We start from the raw sequence: 20,117 nt of genomic DNA, 5'->3' as shown, positions 1-20,117 counted from the left end.
TGCAGTGTGACCAGTTACTTAGTATTTTGCAAATTTACGTCTTGGAAGAAATATTATTAAATATTCTTGCAAGACGTAAATTTGCAAAATACTAAGTAAAAATAGTCAATCTAAACATAAGAAAATAAAAAACAAATTAATCAGATTAAAAAGGACGCACGAATTACCAATATTCACGGCATATCCAAGAAACTAACTAGTCACAAAGTCGGCAACCGAAAGCATAAAACGCCAATAAAAACTTTAAGTGCAACATTAAAAGCACGAAACAACATCTAATCATTATTTTTGATTGGTATGACTAGCTATGCTTCAGAATTTCATAATGTGTTGTGATTTATTTTCAATAGAGTGCTATTATGAAAATTCTACAGTCTTGTACGTTAATCATGTTGCTGATGAAATTCAAGCGCTGCAACAAAATGGAGGCGTTCATCGTTGGAGCCGAAAATGCTCGTATTGACAACTTTCCCCATGCTGTGTACCTAGAGCTATCTACTAATCGAAAATGGATTTGTGGTTCAGCGATTTTAAACCAAGATATCATATTGACAGCTGCCCACTGTTTATACACTTGTGTTGATACAAAATGCAACATCAACGCTTTCGCGGGTCACGAATCTTTGTACAAGGTAAAGGTTACTCAAACTTAAATCAATTTATACTGGGTGCAAAACAAATACGTATACGACAAGTAGAAGATTCTGTCGCTAGCACTAAATAATTCCTATTGAATAACTTCGCCTACAGAACCATACCAGTACTCTATGTTAGTGAGTAACGACAGGCATCTACCTAAAAAGAACTAAAACCCTCAGCACATAGAAGTTGCAACGGTGTTTGGTCGTAGAAGGGATTTTGTAAACATACAGACTTAGGTAACCGGGCAGGTTGACGATCAAGCTTGACACTTTGAACTTTGGACCGTTCTTATCGCAAGCAACGTAAAGTTGAATTTATATCTCAATTGTGAAACTTGACGTGTACTTGACCCTGTACCATGGGATTCTCATAAAACCATATCGATTTTCAGGTGACAATAATAAGAGAAATTAACGACTTCAAGGTCCATGGAAAATATGACGACGTCGACATGCAAAATGATATAGCGTTGGCTAAAGTTACAGAGAGTTTTCCTCTGGGAGGCAAATTTCATATCAAACGAATTATGGTCCTTGACACGTTTCCGCATGTAGTTATCGCTCAGATGGCAGGATGGGGCGTCATAGATGTAAGTACCTAACTCATATACAGTTCGACCAATATAGAAGTATGCAACTTTATACTTTAATTATTTGTTGACAACTGAAAAAATATGTATACAGGGTGTAAAAGAATAAACTACGATAACTGACTTATAAAAATACATGGTAGTCAACGTTTTCCCCCACGCAACAAGCGTTTATGATCATGGACCAAGGGTGCGTTCAAATTAGACGCCCTAAGTTGGTTGTGACTATCTTCCGTGGTGCAAAAACTTTGTACCAAAAGATATCAACTCAATTGGCTGCCCACATAGTTCGAATGTTTAAACTCATAGATAATGAATTACATTTCTATGTTCAACACTTGAAAAGACATAGGGTGCTCTTGCTTGTATAGTAAGCTCTACAAAAGAACACACTGCTGACCTTCTTAATTTGCTACACCATGTCATTGTGAAATTTACGCATCTCAAGTGTTAGTGAATATGGACCTTTACTTACAAACGTTAACTCCGCAGGACGAAACAAAAGAGGCAGCAGTAACCTTAAAAATGACAATGCAAGTGTTGAAAACCGGGGACGAATGTGAGCAATACGTTGACATGAACCCAGGATTATTTTGCGCGGCAACTCCTACAAAATTGGGTAGACCTTCAGAGTAAGTGGATCAACAAAGTGCAACAAAATGGTGCGACATTTTACATAGTGCTGGTTATCGTACTCATAATAATAAACAACGTTAGCATAAAAAATTAATTCCTTCTGAGAATTACAGTAATATCCGATTGACTGTGCTTCTTCCTCAAATGTTAAGTATATTTTTGCAAATTATTATTTTTTTATTATCATGAATAAGATCATCAACTAGTATATTGTCGCATCTTTTTGTTTTACATCGTATGTTAAGTTCCATGCAACCTTACACTAATTAGTTGATATTCCTATGGCCATTATAGACATGACAAATTTTAATTTAAGAATGGATTGACCCCCGCCATGTACGCATGTGATATATCATACTTCGATTGACAACTAACATTGATGTTAATCAATACATACTAAATATGAAAAATGTAACTTGTAAGCCCTTATTACTGCACCTTTCCTTCGGAGAAATTAAGGTCAATCTAATAAGAAAAATAAAAGAAAGCAAAGTAGACAATGATTTTATTTTTTAAATAATTTATAACTAATTACATAATAGATTACAACGGAACAATTTTTATTTATACAGGGCGACTTTTAATCAGGCTAATATAGGTAATCGTTTACAGATTTTCAAATTTTAAAGTTCAATTTTCCCTTTAGGACTGTTGGACCCACTGTTTGGTTCCACAAGTGGGTCCAGTAGGATTTTCAAATACTCGTGGTTCCACTTAGATGGTGGAACCAACGGTCTTAGCTTTAACAAGTAAATTTTTGGCCTCGTGGCCCCACTGACATTTTTTAATTTTTTTTTTTCTTTTATTAACCACTGATAAATGAAATTGATTCACATAGTTCATCGAAGTTTTTCTAAGAAATGACCGACTGATATTTCCTTGTGAATCAATGACATTTGGGTATTTATTATAAATGTATCTCTTTATTTTAACAACCTCTGTCGCTTATTTTGCGAGTGTCCAGTTTTGGCATTAGATATTGCCATTTTGTTAATGGAAATATCTCTTACCAAAACGGAGAGCAATTTCGCGATGGTTACGTAATTTTTATTAATAACACGATTTAATCGGGCGTGCCATCCCTCGGCAAAATTATTAGTTCGATGAAGTTGGTTGTATACACAATTCTTTAATAAATTCATAATTTTTTAGCCAATACTTATTCATATAAGTCACAAAAGGTTTCACCTCTTGCATCTCGTGGCACTCTGATTGAATATAGTTCCATCCCTCATTTATGTACTCTACAGGTAGTAATGGAAGTGATTTACACAATCCCACTATACGAAGATTCATTTTTGTTTTTAATCCTAAGAATTTAGCTTTCCACCACAAGGCGTTTTGATAATGGTAATAGCAGCCCTTAATAGTGACTCTTGGGAACTCTTTTTTTAAAGCATTTGTCATCGCTGTCTCAAAGTCGGAATGGAAAATTTTTGGCTCCCAATGTGGGCATTGTGCTTTTATCATTTTAAATAACACGACATAAGACTCTTCTGTTTTGTTACTCATTAGGCAATATATTAGAGGTACTATGTTAGTAATTTCTGGAGTACTTCCAAAGTTGCCATGTATAGTATATAATTGATAAAAAGGTACAGGCGCGCTTTGGAAAGTACCGTCCCCGTAGTATTCATCAATTTCATATAATAATGGTTTGAAATTTTTAGAGCAAAATACTATTACTCTAATGCCATCGCAGTTATAATCCGCCATCAAAAGCTCATTAAATGTTGCTGGTATTTCCACCTCTTCAACATTATTGTACTTTAAAATCTCGCTTCCTTTTAGCGTAGATCGATGTCTTGACACTGTTATACGATATTTTAGTACTTTGTCCAGTGCCATAACGTTCTGAAAAATGGTTGGTACTGGATCAGTTGAAGTGCCAGCGTTTGCTTTGATTTCATCGATGGCCAAATCTACAGAATTTTTTGCTTCATCAGGCATACAGGTAACCGTATGCGCACTAAACTTTTCAATTTTGCCGTCCTAAAAAGAAATACAAAATGAGAGACCTTCAAAACATGGTAGCAGTACTTCTCGGTTTAAACTTTCTGTACGAGTTCTACCTTAAAGGTAAATTTTCCGGTCTACGTTTCTTGGAACGCCTAATCGAACGAAATTGTTTTAAGTGTCATTTGCTTTGCTGCAGCCTGAATCAAAATCCTTCCAAGAACTTATAAAGACGCTTTTGTGCTTACATGTACAGTTATTGAACCAGTACATTTTTCCTTCTTTTTGCGGCTGCAAGTCCACCTTGTTTTCGTGTTTTTATAAACTTTATGTTTATAAAATTGGTACCCGTTATAAATTAACACGACCCCACCTTTTCTCTTCAAGAAACATAAATTGCCCTCCATTTCCGCAAACAATATTACTTAATAAATTATTAGGTACAATTTTCCTCGTATAACTATTTAAATGACAATGACATCAATGCATTTGATAATTATGACGGCGATCTATATTTCATGTGTCAGTGCGGCCAGTATCTTTACAACTGAAGTGGGGACAACAGTATTCGCATATCCTGATGGTTCCACTTGTGTTAAGCAGTGGAACCACGAGTATTTGAAAATCCTACTGGACCCACTAGTGGAACCAAGCAGTGGAACCAACAGTCCTAAATCCAATTTTCGATGTAATGTTGGTTTCACAGAAACAGGTCAATATAAATTATTATTGAGAATTACTCCTGTAAAACTTCATTGAAACATTAACCTTGCTATACATTGACAAAGTAACTTTTGTTGATTTAGTGTATATGGTTACGATGTTCTGATATGTACAGCTGACCCCCATAGGTTCCCAAATTTCTTTTTTCCAAAAAATAATTGAAAACACCTATTTATGTAGCACGCACTGGGAAAGTATGCCCTAGCCGAACCCTTTGGATGCGTGAGAAAGCTCTCGGAACCTTCTCACGCATTTAAGAGAAAAGTGTAAACGAATTCCGGTTTTCTGGTTGAAATTTGTATTTATGTAATGTAATTAAGGTTCAAATTGGCCTAAAAAGTTTCTTAAAACGTCCTGCACTAATGGTGCAATAAGGCACTCGTACCATAATGAATTTTACCGCTCATAGATTAAAGGCTAACTTTGATTAACACCTTTCTTTACACTGATTTACTCAGAACCAAATAGAGGGTATAAATGGGGGTCAGGTATATTAGAGCATCGATGATCAAGAATTCAAATATAGAAGTCACTGCTCGAACTTAGTCAATCTTCTAAATTAACTTCTAATTGCAATAGCGAACTGGTAATCGATGAAATTTCGTAATTAAAATAAACTAAATTGAAAGACCGAATAGCTCCGAAGCTTGAATATTATTAAATGCCACGTGACCCGTTGTTGAAACTCAGACAAAAAATGTTTTAACTTCTTACTACTGCCCTGTCAAACCAAATATCACTGTAAAATTAACAGCAGCATTTTGAGAAAAAGCTACAAAAATTTTTTATCAAATGTTATTTAAATCACTTTACACATTCTTGGCGTTACAATTACGCATAAGTAAATAAGCTATTTCTATCGAAAATCTTATTGCTTTGTTTTGCCCTAGTAACAGCCGATATATTCTTGTAATGAAATTTCAAAACACTGTACAGGAATTGCAGTGTTTTGGTTTGATATGATAGTATACAGATCGATATAAAAGTTCATGTAAAATACCTCTTTAAATTTACTGAAATATTTAATATACAGGGGCGACTCTGGCAGTGCTCTAGTGACTATATCCTTCGCACAAATTGGAGTGGTCTCCTTCAGGATGGAAGACAATCCATCAGTCCTCTATTACACAAATGTTACCTATTTTCACAACTGGATACAAGAAGCTACGCGAGCACTCTACTGTGATTATGATAAGACAAAGTTTTATACATAATCAATACGGAAACTAATAAATTAGTATTTATTAAATTCTCCACTTCGTGGTTACTTTATCTACAGTTAAACAACAAGTACGTTAAAATGTCTAGTATAGATATGCCAAACCAAATATTTGTTAGGCAGTTGTGTAACTACCTAAAATATACCTTGTTATTGAAGATTTGGTGGAATTTTAATGATTTTTGTTTCAGTGATCCCTATACTGTCGAGTTATACATAATTCCGAACTTCCGATCTTAAACAAACTGAAGGGGTTTTGCAGGTAAACTGCGGTCACGCGTCGAACGTCTCAAAACGTGACTCTCACAGATGGAGTTACATTACGTTAAATGAAAGTTGACAAAGCAATTGCTATGTACCCATTGTGTACCTAATAAATTGCTGGAGCTATTCTCTCTTGAGTACTCGACTTGCAGAAATATATTATGTTTGCTAAGTAAAAGCTTCCGCTCGGAATGCTCGCGTTTTCTATAGGTTTCATATATGTGTTATATTTTTAATATATATCATAGGTTCCCAAACTTTTTGGCTTACCGCCCAGGCAAGATAAAAAAATGTCACCACCACAAAAAAATCACATGGAAAACAATTATACGTACGTATATAGATAATTCAGGTTTTTTTTCAAATGCGGTCGCACCCTCTGGGCAGCATCATCTTCCCCCCATTGCTTCCGAGGCCCCTACCACCGAAGCACGTACTGGGAGGCGGTAGGGACAACTTTGGGAAACTATAATATATAGGGGAAAGCGGGGCAGTCTCATACAGGGTACATTCATACACTATCTGCATTATCTCCATACCTTCAAACATAATATTAGTTGTGATAATACTAAAACGTGCCTTTTTACGTGTGAGTAATAGACGTGCGATGATGCAGCTCACCAGCTAGCCGTTGTCGTTCGACAGGTCATTAAGTGTTTTCACAGCCGTTGACAAAAAAAATATAAGCGACACAAATACGAGTGCCACTGCAGTTTTGTTCACTTTACTGGGTTTTATGTCTTAATACAGGGTAAACATCGTCACTTAGTGAGATGGAGGTCAAATGCACACTTACATTAGAATAAAAAAACTAGTGTTTTCAATAACTAGAATTGCATCTAATTTTGAGAAAATATATAAAGATTTTTTTAAATAATTTTTTTTTTTCTAAACTGACCGGTGGGGTACTTTTATACCCTAGTAAGTGGAGCAGTTTGGTACGTATCAAAGTGTTCCTATTATTTAATTTGTACGAAAAATGTAAAAATATTTTAACAAGTTATTGCAAAGAAGTGAACTAGTGACATTTTACGCTATTGTCAGCTCTTCCTTCTGTATTTCTACTTCCAAGAGTGCATTACAAAGAACACTTTTCAAATGGTGCCCTAAAAAGAACACTCGATCTAGCAAGTGCTGAGGCACAAATAGCATCATAATTTATGAACAATTGACATACTACGTTGATTCACACATCTAAGTGCCCCAAGCGATGTATCAAAGTACCCCACAGGTGGGTGGGGCAGAATTGGACAATTCCCATGTTTTTGTTAAAATCAATTTTTTTCAATTATTCAATGCTATTTATGAAAGACAAGATTAAATTAGGTAATGTTTATTAGTTATATCATCAATTAGGTAGAAAAAAATATTCATTATAATTTCATTTAGCAGCCCAAAAATAAAGTTAAAAAAAAGTGTTCGAATCAGCCCCGCTTCCCCCTATGAATAGTGGACGATGTAGGGCCTTTTTTTAAGGTTGACGTCAAACATTTGTTCCTTACCAATATCACAACTAACAAGATTCTATTTTAAAGTCGAACTACTTCCAAGCGGATTCTCCAATGGATGAGATGGCGGATGCTTTAACACATTGTCTATCAAACCAAATGCCTTCGCTTCAGCAGGAGACATGAAATAATCTCGCTCCATTGAAGCCAGCACTTTCTCAGCGGGCAGGCATGTGTGTTCCACATACAGAGCATTGATTTGAGCTTTTAGTTTTAGGATCTCTTCAGCCTGAATCTGTATATCTGTTGCTTGGCCTCTAACACCTCCAGAAGGCTGGTGAATCATGATTCGGGAGTTTGGAAGCGCGTGTCTCATGCCTGGAGAGCCAGCAGCTAAAAGTAACGACGCCATACTACACGCTTGTCCCACACACCACGTAGCTACTGGAGGAGTTATGTACTGCATCGTGTCATAAATACCAAGTCCAGCTGTTATATTTCCACCGGGAGAATTGATGTAAAGATGTATAGGCTTCTTGCTAGACTCAGATTGAAGAAATAAGAGTTGAGCAACAATGAGGGAACTAATTTCGTCATTGATCGATCCCATGAGGCAAATAATCCGTTCACGAAGGAGTCTAGAATAAATGTCATACGAACGCTCCCCACGACCAGTTTGTTCGACGACTATAGGTACCATTCCCAGTTGAGCTGGAAATGTTATGAATAGTGTTCTTGGCGCTGGTTTTGAGACGCATTGATTTACTGAGATGGTCCGAGCAGTCCTCGCTATTTGGCAAAGGCAATGAAATGCCATTTTAAGCTTGATTCTCGATATTTGAAATTAAAAATAATTTTTTTTGCTTTTTTTCCAAATTGTGAATAAACGAGATGACAATTTTGAATCGAATGACTTAAACAGTGACAGTTGGTGCACGGACACGGTAGTGTAAAGATTAGAGGACGGAAAAAAGTTTAAAGCCTTAGAGGAAGGAAAAAAAAATAAATTTAAAGCTTAGTTTATTTTTTTCATCGTCGGTTTAAAATTAGACATTCAATATGAAATGTAGGTTTTTATCTTAGACTTTTTATTCACAATTCGAGAAAAAACACGTCACAAAAACGACGCGAACAGTTTCCCGTCTCACTCAATCATTTAGGCGAAAAGGCGAGACGATTTGAATCTGAAACAATGATCTAATATAACTACTTAAAAAGTCTGAGATAATTAACCAGATCATAAAATGATACAAGAACGATAACTGCGCTTTCTATCTGCGATTTCGTGCCGGTACGCTTATACACTTTCGTTATTTCTACCTTTTTCTGTATTTATCTTAACACTTCATACGCAATAGAGCACAGGCATAGATTCAGGCTACGCCACAGGTTACGTTTAAGGCGCTACCGTGCCTCTTATGCTCTTTGCAATTATTATTGTGTTAAATGGACCTTAATAAAAGTATTAAATTCTTATATTACTTTTTGTAGTAGCAGTAGAGTTCCTAGTGGACTTTGGTTTGTAGTTGCAATGGAGCTCCTAGTGAAAGAGTTTGTCCAGGGAAGTAGTGCCTGCCATCTTACCTATTTCTGCCGCCAAGCAGTAGGTAATGTGAGCATTACTGCGTTTCTGTTTAGAAGAGTAAGGGTGCTGATGACATTACAGGCACATGGAACTTCTTTGTACGGCTCTTGACATGAGTCTCCATAATGCGCTCCACTACACTATACCAACGCGCAGCGTCGTCATATATATATATGATTAAAATAACAACTAAAATTTTAAAAAAGGAAAGCTAAATTTAGTGCAGTAAGCATTGACTTACAATTATATGGACGTCGGGTCCGCGCTAAAAAGCGTCCGAACTTATAGGGCGTTAAAATCGTATACAGAGCGTCATTCACGCTCTAGTCTTCGTTTGTTCGACTGACAGCGAAGCAAGCAACATTAGACAGTACTGCGATGACATTACAATTTAAATAATTCAACGTTTTAGCTTTTTCATATTCCTTGACATGTCACTACGTTTAAATAGGTTGACTTGGGACATTTTTTTCGTGGTTTTGGTATTAGACCAGTCGTCGATTTATTTGTAAGTCAAAGGCAGTAAGTTATTTTTTTTTTCAAACTGGGCCTTGTATATGTGGCGATGCAATGTAGATGCTCAATAAAAACGGGTAAGTAATCATTTTTGCTAATTTTGTAAGTAGATTAAATAAATGAGAAATGTGAACGTGACGGTATGTAAGACTAAAATACAAGGTATGAAACTGGATCAACTCCAGTGAATAAGTTTCTGTATCTGGGTAGTGTGTTTATAAGTGATGGAAAGTTTGATGAGGACATTGAATGAAGGATACGAAAGGGAAACGGAGTAAAAATGGAGCCATAAATGGTCTAATGGGGAGCAACATCTTATCCAAAAAAGGACACATGTCCATACACAATGCTTTGCTGGTTTCCACAGTGACGTTTGGTCAAGAGATGTGGGTATGGCAGAAGAAGCATGAAAGTAGAATTAATGCAGTGGAGATGAGATCGTTGAGGAAAATTTGTGGAATAAAATTGAGTGACAGAGTGAAGAATACAATAATATGTGAAAGATGTGGCTTGAAAGAGGATGTAGTGACGAGTATAGAGAAAGAAATGTTAAGGTGTCAATCATATAAATAAGGAAGGCTGTAATTTGGGGTGTAAATTGGGGTAAGTAGAGACCCCAATCGATGGTAAATGAGTACGAGCTGTTAGTATATATACATAGATTTTTTAAAATTCGTTAAAATTTAGTGGACATTTGAAGTCCGGGCGCCCGGATTTAATATTAGTCAGACCTTCAGAGTCAATATAACTAAAGTACCTAATTTTTTTTTAAGTTTTTGAAAGGAGCCTCTATACTACATTTAAGAAAAAGGCTTCTGATTTTTTTAATGTAACAAATATGTGTGATGTATGTACCTTCTACAGCCTCCATGGATGACCGACTGACTGACACCAATCCTTGTTTTGGACAAAAGACGACGAGGGCAATAGTGACCAAACCACTGGCGAGCGAAGACTATTGCTCCTAAACAGACCTTTTAAAGTTTACCCAAAAACACCTTATTCACATGACATCGCGCGACCGCAGAATTTAAGTTTCTTAAGAAATTTTCTTCATGTTGTATTCAGTGAATTGCAATTTCTCTTCAAATTTCAACAGACCCAAAACCTCACATAAAACAAGCCTTTTTGTCAACAATGAAAACAAATTATTACTTTCGAATAGTTGTTATTGTATTGCGTATTTAAAAAAATGTACGTACAATAAACCCTTTTATTAGCCAAGTTTTAATATTAATTGTTACAGGGTAGACAACGAGTGTTCATTATCTCGCAATCTCTAAGCTTCGTAAAGGCTCTCACCACCTTCGATATATTCACGATTAGCGCATTTTGGCGCGTACGGTAATTTTTGTAGCAGTAGAGCTTCTTATGATAGTGTTCGCCCAGGGAAGTGGTAGCAATCACCTATTTCTGCCGCTAAACAGTAATGTGAGCATGACTGTTCCGGTTTTCAAGAATAAGGGTGCAGGTGAAGTTACATACACATGGGATTTGTCGACGTATGTCTCAGAACGATCTTAGAGATTTAAAGCTCTGAGTGGCATTACAACTGTTATGGACAGGCGTGTCGCTTACCATCAGGCGCTCGACTTGTACGTACCGTCACTTGATATCACAAAAAATAAATAATTTACGTAATACGTGTATAAACGAGAATATTTTTTTCTTCTGATGGATATATTCGATCAGTGATTCAGATTCATAAGAAAAAATATAAATAATAACGGTTTTAATCACCGTCACTCAATCATGGAACAAAAATCGTTATTTAGAGTGTTGTTCTATAGCCCTGGGAGGTTGTTAGTATTTTAAAAATAAGCCTTATATTGAACACACAGTGAAACCTGACCACGTGAAATACTAAATTCAAAACCCAATTTATAAAAATATACTCTAAAATTCAGGTTTAAAAAAAATTATAGAAAACTCAATTTCAAAACTTAGACTTAATTAAAACCGAATATGAATTTTAAAATAGGACGTAAATATTATAAAACAATCGTTAAAACCTAAAACATGCTACCCTGAAAAAGTTAGGAAATATCTCGAAGCGGCAATACATGATAGTTTTGTTTTACACAGAAGCTACTCGTGCACTGTTATGAGTGCGATATCATTAGCACAAATTGAAATAGGCTCCTTCAGAATTTAAGATGATGGCATCATTAATTCCACATATATTACACAAGTCTAAACATATTCAACACACCTATACCAATGGATAAAAGGAGCCTTACTGTGATTGTAGTGAGTCAACACACAATCACATCATTATTCATTTATTTCCTTAACAAAATAAATTGTGTTGGAAAAAAATACAATTACGATGAAAAACTTATATCAAATATAAAATAATAATAAGAGACCGAACATAATTTAATATATTAACAAGTTGTTAAGGCAAAATAATGATAATAATAATACAATAATAATAACAATGTCAAATTAGATACCCTTATCACATTTCAATATAAATGAAATTAAATTAAATTCAAAAGCCTCCAACAACAAATTCATCAATGCAATAAAATGATTCATCTAACAAGAAATGTTTCAAACTCCTTTTGAATGATATAGAATCCTGTGCTATTAAGTTCGTCAGCGAGATAGATATTTTACCTCAATTACTGAACTGTCCAGTTAGTGGTAGCTAAGTGGAGAGTTCATTATATTACATATATTATAATAAAACACCAAAAACTATTTTAAAAATAAAATTTATCTTTTATTTAATCAAAATGAAAACAATACTTATACACTATCAGAATCATCAACATCATGTCTATGATGAGACTGCCGCACTTGCAGCCGGATTCTCTAAAGCATGAGATGGTGGATGTTCCAATACATTGTCTATCAACCCAAATGTCTTCGCTTCAACTGGTGACATGAAATAGTCTCGTTCCATAGAAGACTGCACTTTCTCAACAGGCAGGCCAGTATGTCTTACATACAGAGCATTTATTTGAGCCTTCAGTTTTAGAATCTCTTCAGCCTGAATCTGTATGTCAGTTGCTTGGCCTCTCACACCTCCAGATGGCTGATGAATCATGATTCGAGAGTTTGGAAGCGCATGTCTCATGCCTGGAGCACCTGCAGCTAAAAGTAATGATGCCATACTACATGCTTGTCCTACGCACCACGTAGCTACTGGAGGAGTTATATATTGCATTGTGTCGTAGATACCGAGCCCAGCCGTAACATTTCCACCGGGAGAGTTGATGTAAAGATGTACAGGTTTCTTGCTAGACTCAGATTGAAGAAACAAAAGTTGAGCAACAACAAGGGAGCTGATTTCGTCAGTTATCGGTCCCATTAGGCAGATAATTCGTTCGCGAAGAAGTCTCGAGTAAATATCGTACGCGCGCTCACCTCGACCTGTTTGTTCGACAACTATAGGTATCATTCCTAATTGAGTTGGCAGTGTTGTGGTCAGTGATCTTTGAGCTGATTTTAAGACACATGTATTTGCTACTGTGACGGTACGAGCAGTGTTTACTATGTGGCGAACTAAGTTTAATGCCATTTTTAACTTATTTTCAAAGCTAGTGGCTTATATCCATAGAACTTTCTACTGGAAATATATAAATGTAAAGAAAACTAACCTAAGATAAATTGCACTGTGGTGACGCTAATACAGCAAAATAATTCACTGAAAATATGAGCCTCGTTATTTTAAATTTCCAATTATTTATTTCGATGTTTTGAAAAATGTAGAATACAAATTTTACGAAACGAAATAAAATTTCGGTGTCGGATGACTGTGACAGTTCATTGACATTAAAATGTCATTAATATTCCATTAGTGTTTTTAATTTCGTCCAAAAAGATTAGGCTACGGCGAAAGGCCGTAGTACCTCGCGTCCTAATAAGTTTAGAGTAATACACGGTTTGTTATTAAATTGTTTTTGTTTTATCTTCATTCTAAATGAAATCCGCTAAATATATAGTTTCAAAAACTATTTACACAACCAAACTGGTTTAATTATGTACCTATGCATCCAGAGCGTAATAAATAATTTTCATTTCCAATAGTCAATTTAATTTTATTATTTGATTTTGACAATGTTCAAATTCTTCCTATAATGAAAGGCAAAGATTGAAACCTTCGATTCGAGAACGATATCCAATCGTACGATTCGATTAAAATATCGAAGAGTTCTGAATCATGCTGCTGAAGCGATACAATCAAGTATTAATAGACAAATACGAATGAATGAAAGAAAATCGCATAGAACTATGAATAATCCCAACTCAAACTTGAGTGTAGTTCAGCTGAGTACAGCACTGAGTACTATTCAAGAATAAACGAAATGCTTAAGACTTGAATCAATGCTCAAGCAATGCTTCATTGATTGATAATCACGGCAATATTTGAGTCGCGTTCTGGAATACGACCCTTTTAGACTATTGGATTTTTTCCATCCTTTAAGGTCGTCTACGTTTAAAGTACTACTAGTTAAAGCGTGAATTTGTGTCCGATTTCCTTTTTTTTCCATCATTTAAGGTTCAGATACCTAAAAGTTCGGATTACAAAACTGTAGGCAGACAGAACGCACCGAACACGCGAATGAGGCCATCAAAGTGAATACAATTCAAAAGTGAATACAAACTCGCGTCAGTATTAAGCAAAACGTCGTACTGTACGTGACGTTACGAGTGGTTAATTATTGTATATTTTAAAATGCCGTCTTGTATCTTTAAATGTTGTAAAAGTTGTTCCCAAACACAAAAAAAAGAAGATGGAATATCTTTTCACAGGTAATTATTGATTATTTGACTGCTTTGTTATATTTTTACCCGACAGATTCACTCGGAACACAAAACCTCGACGAGCGACATTGACATCGCTTTGAGTTGCCAGTTTATATCGAAATTAATTTCCTTAAATTAGGTAAATATGCTTAAGTTGTAGGTTGAGGTGGGCGTTTAAACGAAAAGCACTTAAAAAGTCTGCTTTTTAAAAAAGCGCATAAGCACGCTTTTCATTTTAAGCGTAAGCGTTGTTTTTAAACATAAAATCTTTGCGCTTAAACGTTTTTCTAAACGACTTTTTAAGCGTCAAAGTAAAAAGCGTTCTAAGTGAAAAGCGCTTTTACAAGCATGCTTTTTAAACGTACGTTTTAACGTTAAAAAAATATGCAGTTTTTTCCATTTCAACGATTAACAACTACAAAAGCTAAACAAGTCATGTTTTTGAACGCTTTTAAACGCCAATGAACAAAATGTTAATATAATAATGTTATGTCATAATAAAAACATAAATCGTTTTTTACAAAAAAATCTTTCTTATCTTAAAACCTTTAGTGGTCTACTCTTGCGCTTCGCTATCAACACAACGTTGCAAGCTTTTTTAACATAAAAGTCGATGCGCTTAAACGTTTTACGATTTTGTTAGCTTCTAACTAAAAAGCGTTTAAAGAAGCACGCTTTTTTTAAAAAAGCATAACGTTTATACGATCTAAGCGTTTATACGTTTAAAAAAATAAGCAGTTTTTCCCATCTTTAGTCATAGGAACATCGATTAATTTATATGGATGTAATGCATGCCTATACGATAACAAAAAGCAATATATTGTAGGTACGGTTATTTAAATTGTAAGTTATTTTTTTTCGCATCAGGTTAGTAATGGTATCAATCTGTAACCTGAACTTATTTGTTTGGTTTTAGTAATCTATTTATCACAGTTTATAGAATAGTGGTATTTGAATTATTTTCATATCACTTTTTTTTATAAATACACAAATATCTACTCTCTAAAATTATTTAAATTATATTTTTTACAGATTGCCAATAGATCATGCTCTACGCAACGAATGGGTTTCTATTATTCGCCAAAGCAGGCGAGATAATGATTGGCTGCCATCACAATTTTGTGTTGTATGCTCATTGCATTTTAAAGAGGATGACGTGTACTTTTCCGAAAACGGTCGTCGGTTGATCAAAAAAACATCAAAACCGACTCAGAATTTATCCGCGTTACCACCATCAACTCAAATATCAAATGATGCTGAAAGTTTAATGTGTCCAATTGCTTTAGAAGACCAAGCGGGTCCTTCAAACTTACTCATAGTTAATCAGCTACCCGTGAAAACCGAAGTCCGAACTCCAGAACCTGAAATTAGAGATTCGGACTTAGATTCTGTATACGATTCACCCAGTACGAGTAAATTAAAAAAAGATTTAAGAAAACACAAGTTGTTAAGATCTGCTACTAGCCGAAAGATAAAAACATTACGACAAAAAATTCGGCGATTAAAAAAAAGGAATGCTTCATTAAAGAATATTTTAAAGTTTTATAAATTACCATACACATAACCTGTTATCTGAGAATATTACAGACTGAGCCTTTTCTTTGAAGTTCTGGTAAGAAAATCCTCTGCCATCTCGAAATTTTGCTTTGATTGTAATAAATATTTTAAATATTATTTAATGTTTTTCAATTTTTTTAATAATAATATATTTATTGCTTTGTGTGATATAAATCAATAAAACCGCAGACATATATTTAAACAGACGCTGCAAGGGTAGGTACTTCACGTGCCCAAATAAACGCTTAGTTGCCGCTGTTACGCTTCAGAACGCGCTGGGCCGTTATACATTAATTGAAAACGCGTAAAATACCTAATTGTGCCATAAGAAATTACAAAAACGTCACAGCGGTGAGAAGATAAATAAATAGGGACGTTTCCTTCCACAGTTATGTAATTTTGTAATCAGAATAAATATAATTTATTTTAAAATCAATTATTTTCATTTTGAATGAATTTCGAGAAACTAAATATGCAAACGAGTGTATGCCGTGATTCGTAATACAAATTCGAGTTTTATTTGGTGCGGTATACTTGTGATTCTTCTTTAGTAGGCCATGAATATTGAACGAGTGATACTTTCGTGTAACGCATTCAGTTTCGTGGTACAGCCGCTTCGTCATGTTTTTAGTCAAAAATGTACGATAATATAATGTCATCTATGATATAATGTCAAGCCTACATAATATCGATATTCTGTTCACTACGAGGCTTGTATCGTTTTAATTGATTTTTACAACTACTTCCATTATTTCTGTGTTAAAATTGCTTGATAGATTCATTTGCTTAAGAAAGCCCGGGAATTAACGTGAATACTAGAAACCTGAATAGACTTGTACTCCACAGTTAGTTAAAAGACGTTATGTAAATATGTACTAAAATGTAGGTTAAAGGCGTACCTGTTAAAGTATTTTTTATATTTTATTTAGTAAGTACAATTATATACCAGTAAATAGTAAAAAGTAAATACTACATAATGTTATATACCAGTAAAGTAGGTATAATTAAGTAAGAATGCGCATGTCGCCAAAAAACTGCACAGCAGTTTGGTGACTTTTACTAAATAAGTTTACCAGTAGTAATCTTGAAAATAAATTTAAAAAAAGTTTAAAAATTGTGTTGACATTTATAATAATTATACTACTCGAGATTAAATTATTAGACTTCTGTTTGTTTAGACATACTTTGGTTACAGTAAAGTAAAGAAACAAAAAAAAACAGTTTCAACATTCAAGCCATACATTTGCATGTCGATAATGACTTATCGATACACTATGGTACAAATGACAACTTTACAAAATTATAACTTTAGTTATATGCACGTTGATTCTGTAGTTAGGGCAGCTCCTTTCTTTTATTTTTTTTCCATCCTCTAAGGGCTAATAGGTCCATCCCTATAAAAAAGAAATCCTCCAAAAAGATCCCGTTCTCTCCTTGGTGGGAGTCTGAATGCTTGGATGCTGTCAACAAACGTAGAGTCTGAATCCCTACTTTCGTCTTGTCTAACTAGGGAAAACTACACTAATTACCAAAAAGTAGCAGAGGAAACTACAAAATTTTTGCTAAGTAAGAAAAAATTAGGTTGGCAAAAGTTTTTCGAGAGCCTCTCCCGTAATTCTCCCCCGTCTTTAGTTTGGAAGGGTATAAAGCGGTTTCGTGGTGCTTTTTCTCCAGCAGCTAGATTATTGTCCAATGACCCCTCAGAATGGGTTAAATCATTCGCTTTTAAATTAGCACCTCCTTATATCCCATTTGTTGAAGAAATCTCTCCAGTTTGGGTCCCCTCTCCACAAAAGTCTGTCAATAATTTTGAAGCTCCTTTACGATGGTGGACCAAAGGCTTTCTCTATGGAGGAGCTTTTTTCTGTTATTGGTTATCTTAAGGATTCGTCTCCTGGTGTTGTTGGAATCCCGTATTCTCTTATTGTTAACACTAGTCTTCTTCCAAACTTTATTTTTTTAATATCGTCAGCAATATCTTCCTCTCTGGCACTCCCTCTGAAGACTGGAAAACTGAAATTGTTGTTCTCATTCTTAAGCCTGGAAAGTTATTTAAAGGCCCATCCGGATACCGACCTATCGCCTTGTCGTCAGCCAGTTCTAGAACACCTTATAAAGAATAGACTGAAATGGATAGTGGAAACCAAGGACCTTTTAGCTAAACGCCAATTTGGATTCCGTAAAGGTCTTAGTACGATGGATAGTCTTGCGATTTTTACGAATCGACGTCTTTTTGGACATCTCTTCAGCGTACGACAACGTACTCCTTCGCATACTCAAGCAAAAACTGCATAATCTGAGTATCCCGGCGAAGCTAGTCAACTTCTCCAGATCTGTTTTTATTTGCACTAATAATGTTTCTCTCTCCGCCAGATTAGTTTGGAAAGGTCTCCCGCAGGGCTATGTCCTTAGCCCTCTTCTTTATAGTCTTTACACCCATGACTTCGAATTATCGGTAAATTCTTTCTGTAATGTCCTCCAATATGCTGACGGCCTCTGTTTACAACAGCTCGCTCTCTCCTCGGCTTTCCACAATTTAAATGTATGGTTGACAGATCATGGCCTTTCCCTCTCCATTCCCAAAAGCACTGTGGTGATATTCTCCAATAAAAAGTGTATCCCTGATGTCTCTATCTGCTGTGATGATCTTTCTATTCCTGTACTAGACAAGGTTAAGTTTCTTGGGGTTACCTTAGACCCCAAATTGTCAGGCGTCCACCACATCAATCACGCAGTCCACAAATGTGAAAATAACATTAACATTATCCGTTCCCTCTCTGGAGTATGGTGGGGTTCACACCCATACTCGCAAAAACTTATCTACAACGCCCTGATTTGTAGCTACCTTGACTATGGCTCTTTCCTTTTAAAACCTTGTAACAAAAGTAGTTTAAATAATTGTGACAAAATCCAGTCCAAAAGTCTTCATATTATCATAGTCCTCTTTCAATAAGAAGACAATACCTCTCGGATAGATTTCTCTTCAAGATCATGCAGCTTGCTTCCCATCCTCTTCTTTCTAAATTACAAAACCTCTCTGAATTAGGGTCTGCCTCTTCATATTGGATCACAAGGACGCCCCTTGTTTGGTTAAAAGTTATCTCAAATTTTCCCGTCTTTCTTATCCTATTTATCAATGCAAATGAAATCCGATTTTTGGAACCCCTTTTAATGCCATTATGTTTCGCCCTAACAATATACTTGACCTATATAGATATAGATAAAGAATCTACCTCGGCTGATTTAGACTTAAGCCGGGTTATTAACAAATTCTGGCCTAACTGGACTGTTATTTATACAGATGTCTCCCAGCTTTCTAACCGGGGCTGCGTAGGAGCAGCCGTGTGGATCCCTAAGTTTAAAATAATTCTCAGTAATAAATTACCCCCATTCTCTTTTGTCTTCACGGGGGAAGCGTCGGCTATCTTGGAAGCATTGAATTTTATTGATTCTCATAATCTTAATTAATGTGTAATTTTTTCGGATTCAAAAAGTTCTCTTCAAGCTATTTTATCTAACCAACTTCGTAGCAAAATTAAATCTCCAGTCATCCTAAAAATTAAACAGATCCTGCACTGTCTTGCTGCTAAGCAGGTCGAGGTCTCGTTGGCTTGGATACCCGGTTACACTGGTATCCGAGGGAACGAAACAGTGGACCAATACGCCAAGAGAAAGACGCGTACTATGTTGTACTAAGTTTTGCGAAACTAGTAAGGCAGCCACTTCAACGATCTGTAGATTGAGACTGGGCCACACTTGTTCCCCTGTGTTCCTCAATAAAATCCGTGTCAGAGACAATTTGTGTGAATGTCGTCTGGACAAGGGTACCCTTGATCACATTTTTAAATGTCCTAAATTGACTTCCTTCCTTCTTCCATTCCTCGTCCTATTAACCTTAAATCCCTCCTTCTTTATGTGTACTCTCCTTTTATTAACATTTTGTGTGATTTTTATACGCGCTAATAATATAATGCTTTAGTTCGTTGTTTGTCCATGATTGTTGTTTTTTACCCCAGGTAAATTTCCATTTCCACAACAGCATTCCATCGAAGAGACGCATCTAAAAATAAATACCTTGCTGCTACCGAAACGTTGACGTTATTGAACAATATTAACTGACAACATTAATCGTAACTGACACTGGCCCATTAAGGAAATAGAATAGAAGTGTAACATAATGAAGTATGCATGTACATACACAATATTACAATTATAAAACTATGG

General features: G+C 35.4%; 4 protein-coding genes across 4 annotated transcripts; 2 read left to right on the top strand and 2 right to left on the bottom strand.

The window, feature by feature from the left end:
* The first annotated feature begins 389 nt into the window (after nucleotides 1-389).
* On the top strand, nucleotides 390-5,760 carry LOC113226678 (mast cell protease 1A-like). Its single transcript, XM_026459399.1, has 4 exons — nucleotides 390-632; nucleotides 1,034-1,231; nucleotides 1,724-1,863; nucleotides 5,580-5,760. The coding sequence occupies exons 1-4, from the start codon at nucleotides 390-392 to the stop codon at nucleotides 5,758-5,760; spliced, it is 762 nt and encodes a 253-aa protein (XP_026315184.1).
* Nucleotides 5,761-7,272: 1,512 nt separating this feature from the next.
* LOC113226472 (ATP-dependent Clp protease proteolytic subunit-like) lies at nucleotides 7,273-8,309 on the bottom strand. The gene has a single exon (XM_026459103.1). The coding sequence runs from the start codon at nucleotides 8,292-8,294 to the stop codon at nucleotides 7,554-7,556; it is 741 nt and encodes a 246-aa protein (XP_026314888.1). The 5' UTR covers nucleotides 8,295-8,309; the 3' UTR covers nucleotides 7,273-7,553.
* A 4,017-nt stretch (nucleotides 8,310-12,326) lies between these two features.
* On the bottom strand, nucleotides 12,327-13,340 carry LOC113226592 (ATP-dependent Clp protease proteolytic subunit-like). The gene has a single exon (XM_026459291.1). It carries the CDS (start codon nucleotides 13,105-13,107, stop codon nucleotides 12,364-12,366), a length of 744 nt encoding a protein of 247 aa, XP_026315076.1. The 5' UTR covers nucleotides 13,108-13,340; the 3' UTR covers nucleotides 12,327-12,363.
* A 925-nt stretch (nucleotides 13,341-14,265) lies between these two features.
* On the top strand, nucleotides 14,266-15,918 carry LOC113226676 (THAP domain-containing protein 2-like). Its single transcript, XM_026459397.1, has 2 exons — nucleotides 14,266-14,342; nucleotides 15,369-15,918. The coding sequence occupies exons 1-2, from the start codon at nucleotides 14,266-14,268 to the stop codon at nucleotides 15,898-15,900; spliced, it is 609 nt and encodes a 202-aa protein (XP_026315182.1). The 3' UTR covers nucleotides 15,901-15,918.
* Nucleotides 15,919-20,117: the final 4,199 nt, after the last annotated feature.

This window comes from Hyposmocoma kahamanoa, unplaced genomic scaffold (assembly GCF_003589595.1).
Source record: "Hyposmocoma kahamanoa isolate Upper Pololo Valley unplaced genomic scaffold, ASM358959v1 192, whole genome shotgun sequence".
NCBI lineage: Eukaryota > Metazoa > Arthropoda > Insecta > Lepidoptera > Cosmopterigidae > Hyposmocoma > Hyposmocoma kahamanoa.
Note: the sequence above shows the minus strand (reverse complement) of the source record. Positions and strands in the feature narration are given on the sequence as shown.